The sequence below is a fragment of the Typopeltis vanoorti genome, chromosome 24 (assembly GCF_054136105.1).
Source record: "Typopeltis vanoorti isolate ZY-2024b chromosome 24, IOZ_Tvanoo_1.0, whole genome shotgun sequence".
Classification (NCBI taxonomy): Eukaryota; Metazoa; Arthropoda; class Arachnida; order Uropygi; family Thelyphonidae; genus Typopeltis; species Typopeltis vanoorti.
The window spans coordinates 43,561,398-43,574,051 of record NC_143572.1 but is presented as its reverse complement, the minus strand read 5'-3'; the positions used below and the strand labels follow the sequence as shown (position 1 = coordinate 43,574,051).

Genomic DNA, 12,654 nt, shown 5'->3' with positions numbered 1-12,654 from the left:
ACAAAATAAAATTTATGAAAAACAAAAAACTACCTGGAACTCTATTTTCCATATCTAAAGCAGCAGGGAGGAAGGTGCAAGCATTGTGGATTGATATAGTGCTTGCAATATGGTCTTCACAACTCAGTCTTAGTTCATCCACACCCAGTTCTTGAGCTATAGCCAGAGCTTCAAATACTGTACTGTCTTGAAGAAGTATCTAAATGACATGAACCATATAATTTTCAAAAACGCACAGATTAGCATGTATATGAAAATAATTAACTCAATACATGGAAGCTCCGTAAATTTTCCTTAACTAGAAAAACTAGATGTGTATAACTGATGTTTCTATTGGGAAGTTTGCTTGGTGTCATTTAATGTGAGAGAATATATCAATACTTAAAGTAATCAAAAACCAACCTGAAATGTGGAAAGGCACCAGAAGCAGATGATATTCAACCAGAAACTCAGATACAGAAGGATAAAATTTTCATGGATTATGAGAGCCCTTTCTTTCATAGTTACATAGTGATCGGTATTCAATATGATAAAATTATTCATAACTACCATATTAGAGTAATGACCTGGTAATATTCTTGAGTAAATAATGGCTATTATCTTGGTTACAATAAATCAGTTATTACTCTAACAAGGTAAATGTCTCCATAATTTTACTATAATGGATGGAGGAATAAAAATTCAGAAGGCCTAATCAAAAGAACAATTCTGGTTGATTGGAATAGAGCTTCTATACTAGCCATCTAAAAAACAAAAAGAAAAGGAGAATGAATAATGTTAGAACTGCAGAGGAATTTCCCCAGTGAGTGTTCCAGAAAAACATTTAAGATAGGAAAAATTGTGGGGGAGGGAGACTTGGAGAAGAACATACTAAGTTCAGGATAAACAAGTACCATCATGATTAGAATGTGTACTTGAAAAGAGTCAACCAGTCATGGGAATATAACAAGAATGTTTTAAAATTTGTAGATTTAAAAAAGGCATATGATAAAGAGCCAAGAGAAAAGCTGTTCAAAACCATACAATTTATATCGTGTAAATGGAATATTATTATTATTATGTAACACCTCCAGGGAGTCCAAAGACTCATCGAGGGAGGGCTCTACAACTCTCCATCTCCACCACTCTACCTTCATCATCTACATCAACACCATCTACTGCCGACCACCACCACTAGTATTTTCACAGACACTCACAAACATCCATGCCCATGGCAGGATAAAAATCAGAAATATATATAGAAATTATGAAAAGGAACAGGCGCATGGAAAATATTTCAGTATTCAGCCGCAATGTTTTGTGAAGATAGAAATTAAATATGAAAATAGATAACAGAATAAGCAGAACTGGCACAGTGGAAAGTCGGTTAAATAAATTTAGATAAGAGGAAAAAATAAATAAATAAATAAAAATAAAAGATGGAATAAAAGAAACCATTTAAAACAAAACTGGTGATATATCACTTCTTCCATTACCTGGGACACAGCATCACATACCTCCTGTGGCCTTCCACCACAAACACATCAAAAGAATCTTGAACAACCTGGATACCAAAAAAGGCTTCTAGTCCTGCTGGAATCCCATCAAATATGCTCAAAAGATATGCTCCTGAACTAACACCTGTTCTTTATCATCTATACATTATGTTCTTTATACACCATATTCTACTCCATTGGCATCCACCCTATATGATGAAAGCACGGCCATACAGAACCAATTTGAAATAATAATAATAATAAACTGTCAACCTATTACTTCCACCTCATCTCACTGTTATCTAAAGTAAATTATGAAAAAAAGGACATTAAAAGTCAACTTCTTTAACATCTGAAAAACTATCAGTGACTACCAATAACTTAGGGAAATTACTTAGTTATGTGGCAAAAATGTTCAACTTACAGGATACTGAAATGAATTATTGTGTTCTCATAATGATATTTTCACAAAACAATAGGGTTTCTGAAATGAATTATTATTATTCACGGTATATCATTAACACTCTTAGTCGCTAACTGGCTAAAATAACTGAACACAAGATTAATTACAAAGAAGTGCTGATCCAGCAATCAAGCTGAAACAGTGGAGAGGATATGATGAATAATTACATTTCAAAAAACATATGCAACTTAAAAGTTCATGGTATTCTGACTGCATTTTAATTATTTGTCAGTTGAATTTTTAATATACATCAGCTTAATTAAACAAATGAACATCCAATAATAATGTCTGGAATCTTGATGTGGACACGGATACAATTGCATAACTTGTGGTGATAGATGAATTTCATTAATCTGTGTGAGACCAAAGGACTAAAGTGGCTTGAAAGAGTTCCATGATTTCTAGAGCAACATTTCCAGATTACTTTAATCATAAATAAAAGACATAAATAATAATAATAATAATAATAAATATAAAAAATCTTATTCTACTTCAGTCTACTAATGTGCTATAGGTTTACAACCTTTCATGGGTGGGCATCATATAAAAAAATTGCTAATTTATACATGCCTTCAGAGATAACATAAACAAGAATTTACTCATATGTAATACTATTTAATGGATTTTAGAAAACCTTTTTCTTGTCCAATGTCACATGCTATGACTCTTAACTTTTGGCCAAAAGGTTAAGAGAATATGCCAGATGTGTTGGTTATCTTTCATGTTATTTTTGATAGTTACTAACTGAGAACACCATATTGGTACAAAATAACTTACAAATGTATTGCCTGCTGATATTTCACTGGATTCAAACCAATATCATCAGAGAAGAAAACACTTTTCATAAACATGAGGTGATACAATCAAGTCTATAGCAGAATACATTTAGCTTTAACTTTAAATTCTATGAAAAATCAACTGACTTAATAAAACTTAATAGTTCATTTTTCCCTAATATGATGTTGGGAGAGTTAATACCATTAAAAATAACATGAATTGCCATGTTCTATGGAATTAATTAAGTCACTAAATGACACATGGCAAGTTTATACATAGCAATAATTATAAATAGGTGGCAAACTGTCTCTTAAAGACAGTATTCCTGCACTTGTGTTATCATGGGAAAAGACTGTAACCTAAGTGACTTTTGACTGGAGGAGGAAATGGTGAGAGTTGGAACCATGCAGATATTTTTGGAAAACCTACTGCCCTGCTAGGATGGCCATGTGAAACAGTATCTCAGGTATACATAGAATTGAGTGATAAACAGAAAAAAATCAAAAATTACAATTACAAAAAGTCATTTTGTAATTGGTCAAATGACTCCACAGCACAACCATGGACTACAAAGGAGTATCTCTGAACACACCATGCATTGGACACTGACATAATAGGGTATAACAGAAAACACCATTGAAAGTACCCAAGAGAAACAAGTAGCTATGATGAAAGCGAGCAAAGGCACATCAGTATTGGACCCAAAGGACTAAAAAAAAGTCAAATGATGTGGTGAATACCATTTCCTGCAATTTTATGGCCAAAAGACAAGAGTATGGTGGAAACAACACAAATCCATCATGCATGGTCACAATAGTGCAAGACAGCAGTGGAGTGATGCCTTAAGGCATGTTTTCCTTTCACACCTTCATTCCTATGATATCAGTAGAGCAAGGATACATGGTGCTCCATATAAAGCATGTTCAAAAAAAGACTGAACTTTTGCTTCAAAGAAAGACTGATTTTGAAGCACTGTCTGCTTCAAAGTAGTCTGCTCTACTGGAGATATACTGTTCCTAACATTTCTTCCATTGTTGGAATGCTTCATGGAATGCATTTTCTGTGATGGCATTTTCCTGAATCTTCTCTATGGTTTGGAAATGACGTCCTTTCAAAACGGTTTTAAGTTTGTGAAACAGGAAAAAGTCTTCTGGGGCTAAGTCAAGAGAATAGGATGGATGGGACACAATGAATGTCTGATGTTTTGCCATATAACTGCAGAGGGGGGGGAGGGAAACTTGTGAGCCAGTGCATTGTTGTGATGCAACATCTAAGTCTGGTTTTCCCATATTTCAGGCGTCTTCCTGTGCACAGCATCCCTCAAATGCACTAAAACTTCCTGATACGACTCTCTGTTTACCATCTGATCATGTGGTACAAATTCATAATGGACAATGCCTTTCCAATCAAAAAACACAACCAACATCACCTTGATCTTTGACCGATTCATCCATTGATGCTTAAACCACTCATAGCACTGTGTTTGGCTCATACAGTCCTCCCTGTATGCCTGGTTAAGCAATTGAAATGTCTCTCTAAAATTTTTACCAAGTTTGCAGCAAAATTTCACACACACACATGTTATTCTTCAAGATCTTTCATTGTCATTTTGTCACTAATCTGACAAACAGCTTGTGCACGTGCTCACTTCAGTGGATGTAACTCGCGACTAATGCTCATAGCAGAAAAGGGCAAATAGCAGTTTGTTGTCAAAACCTGCTAGGTGCGCTCAGTAGCTGTAGTGCACACTCTCTGTGCAAACTTTTTAAATAGTGTGCGATTTGGCACACTATTTAAAAAGTTTGGACTTTTTTTGAACACCCTTCGTACTTGAATATTTCTGCCACTCAAATTCACCTTGAACATGACTGGACATCTTTAGGAATGGTTACATGAATGTGACAGTGACTTTCCCTTAATTACCTTACCGGCCATTATGGATCAGATACGCATCCTCATATGCTTTGTATCCATCATATATTTCAATGTAATATCAGTGGTATTACAATTTTAATATGCACTTCACATCCATGATAACCTTGACGTCTATAGATGTCTTGGCCGGTAGCGTGGTTAACAGATTAGAATACTTCACCAGATCACTATCCTGTTGAGAATCTTTTGGGAATTGGTGAAATAAGATATTCGGAAAGGACCACTAGCAGTAAATCTGATGGAATGAAAGGAATTCTCCATTTCCACCTCTGGTAGTACACTATGAAGTGCTTCTAGAATCTTGTGGAGTTGATATCACTTTTCATGTCTGTTCTAGAGATTCACAGTAGTATTAAGATATAAAATTTATATTGAAAGTTTATTTTTCACTTGGTCAGACTATAATAAATTTAGTTTAATCCTTTATCCAAGTGTGTGCAAACAAAGTTTGCGCCTGAAAGTATCTTCAAGACTGGGGTAAAGTGGTACAACACTGGCAACTCCTTGCAAAGGTGGAGCAAGCTACCAACACTTCTATCTCAGTATCTCCCATAATGCAAAACACATCTCCTTGCAGATATGTATAATGTTATGCATTAAGGGAAGGGCCACTACCCAGACTAGTTTTGACCTTTATTGAGGTCTCTTCAGTGGGAACCAGGCCCAAGTGGAGATACCAAGGCAGAAGCATTAGCAAGGTCATCTTCTCCTATAGGAGCTGCCAAACGGTGTGCCACCTTTTTATTAAATTACTCTGGATTTAGAGAAAGATGTTGAAAGTTATTTTTCACTTCGTCAGACTATAATAAATTTAGTTTAATCCTTTATCCAAGTGTGTGCAAACAAAGTTTGCACCTGAAAGTATCTTCAGGACTGGGGTAAAGTGGTACAACACTGGGCAACTCCTTGCAAAGGTGGAGCAAGCAACCAACTCTTCTATCTCAGTATCTCCCATAATGCAAAACACATCTCCTTGCGGATATGTATAATCCAGAGTAATTTAATAAAAAGGTGGCACACCGTTTAGCAGCTCCTACAAGAGGAGATGACTTGCTAATGCTTCTGCCTTGGTATCTCCACTTGGGCCTGGCTCCCACTGAAGAGACCTCAATAAAGGTCGAAACTAGTCTGGGTAGTGGCCCTTCCCTTAATGCATAACATTATACATATCCGCAAGGAGATGTGGTTTGCATTATGGGAGATACTGAGATAGAAGTGGTGGTGGCTTGCTCCACCTTTGCAAGGAGTTGCCCGGTGTTGTACCACTTTACCCCAGTACTGAAGATACTTTGAGGCGCAAACTTTGTTTGCACACACTTGGATAAAGGATTAAACTAAATTTATTATAAAATTTATATTTTATATTATATTACAAGAGATATCTATACTACAGTAGATATCCAGTGGCAGCTGGTGACAATAGAAGCAGGTGGGGCGAGGGGCCAAAAACAACTTAATTTTTTTATATATTTATACAGTGGGTTCTATTATTGATTTATAATTATTATTTCTATTACAATAATGTTTAGTCAGAATCCACTGATGCATTGAGCTATTAATTTTTTTTAATTGTTAGGATGTAACATATTCAACGTATTAATAACACAAAAACTCGAAAGATTTGCAGTGCGTGCATAGCTCAACAGACTAGGGCAGTGGACCGGAAATCCAAAGATACTGGTTCGACTGAAGCTGGCTGCCCTGCAAAATATTTTCGAGATTTCATTTTTCAAGTGTTAAAAAAAAAGTTATTATTTCTATTATTTATTTTATAAATCAATGTTGAAACTTCAGAGAAAATAAATTTTTAAAAAGTTAAAATTGTTTAATTAAAATTGACTAATAGAACCCATAAATATAAACACATAAAAGTCAAAGAAAAATCATAAATTTTATTTTTTACAAAGTAAACATAATATGTAGTACATATTATGTACTATACATATAGTGACATGATCAAAACATAATAGGTTTTCAATAAAGACAGACACTGAAAAAAAAATAAAGATACAGACAAGACACAAAAATAATAATAAATTAATAAGAACTACTGATAAATCCAGAAAAAATATAAAATACAGGTTAAGACAAAAATATTTGTAAAAAATTATGAAAGAAATACCTTAAAAAAGTTATTTCTGTATCAAAGAAGGGGAACCATCAGTATTTCTAGTCAGATGCACAAAACGTTTCGTGTAGCATACAGATTTTATAATTTTCATTTATTGATATTCACACAATTATTATTTATTTATATAAATAATTATAAATATACTCATTAGTGAAACATGGCTGACGAAAGATGATATAGTTAGTGGGATAGAATGTGTAGGTTATAGTGTGTTTAGGAGGGACAGAGAGAATAAAATGGGGGGGGGGGTGTTATTGATGATAGCTGATGAACTGCAGCCAAGGAGAATTGAAGTTGTATCGCAGGATAGTGAAAGGAGCTCATTTGAGGCTATTTGGTGTGAGATTGAGACTGGCAGAATAAAATACACAGTTGAGTGCTGCTATAGACCAGGTGATGGAATAGATGGTGGAGATAGTATGCATAAACAAATTGATGAAATGAGTGGAAGGAGGGTAATTATTATGGGAGATTTTAACTATGGTAACATTGATTGGAAGGAGGAGAGGACACATGTGAGGAAGGAAATGGATTTTATTCAATTATTAAGGGATAACTATCTGAGACAGCATGTAATTGAAAATACTATGGGTGTGAGAGTGCTTGACCTGGTAATAGCATCTCAGAATTTGACAGTAATGAATATGACCATATTGCCACCTATTGGTGAGAGTGATCATAAGGTCTTGACCTGGCAGGTGCTAAAGGTGTGGAATTTTCGATTAAGACAGGTATATGTGGAATTACCGTGCTGGCAAGTATGACAAGCTTAGGAGAATGCTTGGATCAGTGCCATGGCATGTACAACTGCAAGGGCTGGACGTCGATAGAGCATGGGAAGTGGTCAAGGAGCATTTAGAGGAGGTTATGGCTGAATGTATACCTCGGGACCGAATAGTAAAACAAGTAGGGGTTAACACCATTAAGCTTGAGCTGCAAAAAAAGAAACAACTGTGGAGGGAATTTAAAGAAAGGGGTGACCTGCAGGCACACGAACGGTATAAAGTGCAGACCAGAAGGGTAACGAGTGTGGTAAAAAAAGCAAAAGCGGATTATGAAAGGAAACTAGCTATGCAAGCTAAAGAGAATCCCAAACAATTCTTTCAATATGCTGCTAGTAAAAGAAAAACTGTACACTGCAGAATGATTTTAAGGAATGACAATGGAAAGGAGGTCACTGAATCAGTCGATATAGTGGAGTTACTGAGCAAGCACTTTGCAAAAGTATATCATCCAGGTGGTGACATTGAAAAAAAATGAAGGAACCATTAGTTTATACAGGAATTGTGATGAATGAAGTGGAGGTGAATAGTCTATTACAGAACCTTAATGTGAATACATCTGTGGGATTGGATGGTATACCGGCATGGGTCTTGCATGAAGCGGCTAAGGAATTATCAGTGCCCTTGACCATGTTGTTTAATCTGAGTCTCGGGTCTGGTTAAGTCCCGAAGGTGTGGAAAGAGGGGAAAATAGTTTCACTGCATAAAGGAGAATTCAAGACTACGGTTGCAAATTACCGACCGATCAGCATATCAGGAGTCGTTGTCAAGGTCTTGGAGAAAGTAGTCAAGGGAAAAATAAGGGAATGGATTGATGAAAATGAGATACTGTACAGGGGGACAGCATGGCTTTATGAAGGGTAGATCATGCCTCAGTAACTTGCTCAAGTTTTATAACAAGGTGACGGCTGAACTGGATAAGGGTAATAGGCTTACAGTGATACTATTGGACCTGGCAAAGGCGTTTGACAGGATACCACATGGAATTCTAATCCGTAAACTACAACAAATGGGAATGGATATAGGGTTGGTGAGATGGATAGGTGGGTGGTTGATGGAGAGATATCAAAGAGTAGTTTATTCAGGAGTAGAGTCCAAAAGACGGCCAGTGACTAGTGGTGTGCTGCAGGGCTCTGTTCTTGGACCACTGCTGTTTAATCTGTTCATTAACGATATAGGGAAGGATCTAAGTGGAACAGTTCATTTGTTCACTGATGATGCAAAGTTGGGTAGGGCGATAGTGAATGCAGAAGATGTCAAAATCTTGTAGGATGACTTGGATAGATTGGAGTTCTGGGCTAAGGAGAATGGATGTCAATTTAATGTGACAAAATGTAAGGTTATGCATTTTGGGGTGAAAAGATTAGCAGCAGTATACCACATTGGTGGAACTGTACTCCAAGAGATTGATGAGGCCAGGGACTTGGGAGTGTTGGTGGATAGGGAGATGAAGTTTAGGGGAAACATTGCAAAAGTAGCTAAATCAGCTCATCAACTCACTTGGTTGTTGAAAAATACCTTGACAAGCAGAGACAAGCAAGTTATTGTACCTCTGTACTGAGCCTTGATAAGACCTCATCTCAACTACTGTTCCCAGATTTGGTAACCTCAGTTCCTTCTTGATGGGAAGGAGGTGGAGAGGATCTATCCAGAGGCGAGTGACTAAGATGATAGCAGGTCTATAGAATGAATCATGAGAACAGGTTGAAGATTTGTGGGTTGCAGAAACTAGTTGATAGGCGGAAAAGGGGAGATATGATTGAGACATTTAAATTGCTAAAGGGTTTCTATAGGATTAATTCAGAGGATATTTTTGAGATCAGGACTGGTGGTGGGAGAACTAGGGGACACCTATGAAAGTTGGGCAAGAGTGTGGTTAGCAGGGGTGTTAGAGTTGGGTTCTTTACTTTTAGAGGGTAAATGAGTGGAATAAGCTGTTGTGGGTGCTATGACGGTGAGCGAGTTCAAGTCAAGGTATGATAGATACTGTGAGAATATTGTATAGTTGTGTGGACATGATGTTTAGGGCCTCCCTCGATGAGTCTAAGGACTTCCTGGAGTCGTCCAAAATAATAATAATAATGATAATAAATATTCTGCTCTTCTTTGTTTCATATGAGCAAATTTTTCGATTACTTTATGATTAAACTGTTGAATTTCTTGTAAATAATCCTTATGAATAGATAGTATGGCTAGAGCATTCAACTGATCTTGGCCTGTCGAATTTCTTAAAAGTGTTTTAATACGTTTTAGAGTGCTAAAACAACGTTCGGCATCAGCTGTGGAGACAGGTGTCACTAAAACAATTTCAATTAATTTTGACACTTCGGAAAAGGTATCGACCAGTTTATTGTCTTGTATAAATAATGATGAAGCATTGATGTTGGGTATATCACTAAAAGTAGTATTTTCATACATAACAGTTAATTCTGATATCAACTTGTCTTCACTTAGCATTGGATAATTTCTTTTAATGTTTATTATGTGTTCCCTAGGAAAGTGTCTATTGAAATGGAAATTTTTAGGGTCTACAATAAAAAATTATTTAAATATTTCAAAGTTGCTGAATCTGTCACTAATTTCACTAATTATTTTGTCGCAGGCTTCTTTAGCATCTTCTATCAGTAATTCATCAGTTGTGTTGTGTCTTTTAATTCTTTTTTTAGGTATTTCCTCACAATCATCTGGAACTGACGCAGGAATAAAATCGGCAATGCAATTCCATACGAGATTAATGGATAATTCAAATTTATTGAATGCTTCTTTGATAGTGATATTGTTGGTTTTATTAGATTGCAATATGTTGTAAAGTACATAGACATGTTTTAAAATTGAATAAAAAAAAAAGATAAAAAGAAGTTGAACTCAAAATCTTCCAACAATTTTTTGAATCCAACTGATTCCCACACGTTTTTGTCGTCCCATCCTTCTTCGTTTATGATTTTGTTAAAACATTCCAGAAGCTCTATTTTATTCTCTTTTATACAATTCACTATCTTGGAACGAAAATTCCGGTGTGTTTCACAAACGCTTGTTACTTGTGTTTGACTAATTTTGCAAAGCAAGTCAGTTTGTTTTGGAGAGGATATGAAGAACATGCCAAATCCACTTAAAGTAGAAAAAAATGTTCTTATTCGCTTATTTGATGAACAGACTTTTTTAAAATTAAATTCAGCTGATGTGCATAACAGTGAACATAATGGGCATTAGGGTAAACTTATTTCATTAAACTTTGTACTCCATTTCGTGATCCGCTCATTACTGCTGAACCATCATAGGCCTGTGCAACTGTGCAATCAATTTTTCGTTGAGGCTAAAAGATTTCAGTTCTTCTTTTAATACATTTGTAAGTCCCATAGCAGTCCTATCAAGAACATCAATAAACGCTAGAAACCTTTCAACTTGTTTCTAAAATGTCATTTTGGTTGGTTTTTGAAGTATTTTTTGCTACTTTTGAATTTTCAAGATGATCGTTTAAAACACTAACTAATGTAGCTGTGTATGAAACTATATCTAAAAACATTCCTCAATTGTTCGAATTAATGGTTTCGGCATGTCCTCTTAATGGCAGTTCGTGTACACCACAAAATTTTATGCAGTCTATGATCCTCGATAAAGTATGTGTATTTTTGTCAATTAATTCATTATGTTTCTTTATATTAAGACGATATCCAGTATCAATGGAAGATAAGATGTTCATTTTACTGAACATTTGAAATTGCACCACATTGTTTATATGAATTTTACTGGATTTGTGTTTTTGTATTCGCTCAGAATGATGTTTTAGGTCTTTACAGCCACTAACAAAGATTAACAGAACAAAGATTTTTTTTCATCACTCACACTAAGCCATAATTTCTTGTCAAACCAGGTTACATAAAATGTTCTTGTTTTTTTTACCATCTTGTTGAGTAATATGCACATCTCTGGGTTGGTATGCACCAAGTCTTTTGATTTCCAATTTTTCTTCTAGACTTAAAATCGATAGTTTATTTTCCAATAAACTATCAATTTTGTTCATAGTTAAAATGTATTGTTTATGGACGTAATAAAAATTTAAACTTTAAAATAAATTATAATTAAGCACACTAAAAACAATAAAAAGATCAACAACGAGAATAAATAATAAGACAATGAAAGAATCGCACGCTATTTACGTACAAACACAGTGATTGGGCCAGACTAAATGGTGCCCCAAAATAAGCATTGTGCCCAGTAAACAAACACTCTTGCTAGTGCACGTGCTTCACAATCAAAGAATTGTGCGTAATGTACATATGTGCCAACACAGTGACTGGGCCAGACTAAACTGGCCCCAAGATAAGTGTTGCGCCCGGTAAACAAACACGATTGCTAGTGCACATGCCTCATACATGTCCTGTGTTCTACATGTATAAAATAGGGTCAGCAGTGGCTGGCCCCAGAGACCGTACTGTTGCATTATACAATATTGCCACAAAATACTACAGTAATTTTTTTATTAAACAATAAAACGTGTTGGAAATAGATCAAAAAATAATAATTACAAGAAACATATTTTTTAAAACTACAATTATTGGGCTAGTTATGCAAATATAGGTGGGACCCAGACCCTATGGCCCCTATAGATGAGCTGTCCCTGTAGATATCTCTAATAAACTAACTGCTTGGTATTTAACAAGCAGTTATAAAAGCTTCCTGTCATAAAAGAATTAATTAACGGCCAATCCCTAATGGCCGTTACTTATCATATTCCTACAAATACCTACATTTAAATCACAGTAGGATAAAAAAGTGACTTAGCAAAATTATGTACCTTCCCAGTATAAATATAAAACAGAACCTCTCGAAAAACATCAGCTTTAGCATGTGGAAGTCGAATGGGTGTTGGACTTCCTGGTGGTGCTGGTGAAACAGTTGAACCTGGAACTTTGCAAATCTCTCCTCGCTTTACATTCTGAAAACTAGTACACCTAATAGGAAATATTATTATCATCATTATTATTATTATTATTATGATTATCATCATCTAAGATTGAGTTTAAACCAAAATCACCATAAATAAATGACATTTTCAATTTTTTTAATTAAGGTGAATCCAACTTGGAATTA

At 35.3% G+C, this 12,654-nt stretch overlaps 1 protein-coding gene across 1 annotated transcript in view; it reads right to left on the bottom strand.

The window, feature by feature from the left end:
- LOC150093137 (serine-enriched protein) overlaps positions 1-12,654 on the bottom strand; it is a 104,680-nt gene that overhangs the window by 71,670 nt on the left and 20,356 nt on the right. Inside the window, exons 2-3 of the mRNA XM_090413956.1 lie at positions 12,359-12,515; positions 34-199 (exon numbers count right to left, since the gene is read on the bottom strand). Of these exons, the coding sequence (XP_090270082.1) occupies positions 34-199; positions 12,359-12,515 (323 nt within the window). The remainder of the gene's footprint in view (positions 1-33; positions 200-12,358; positions 12,516-12,654) is intronic.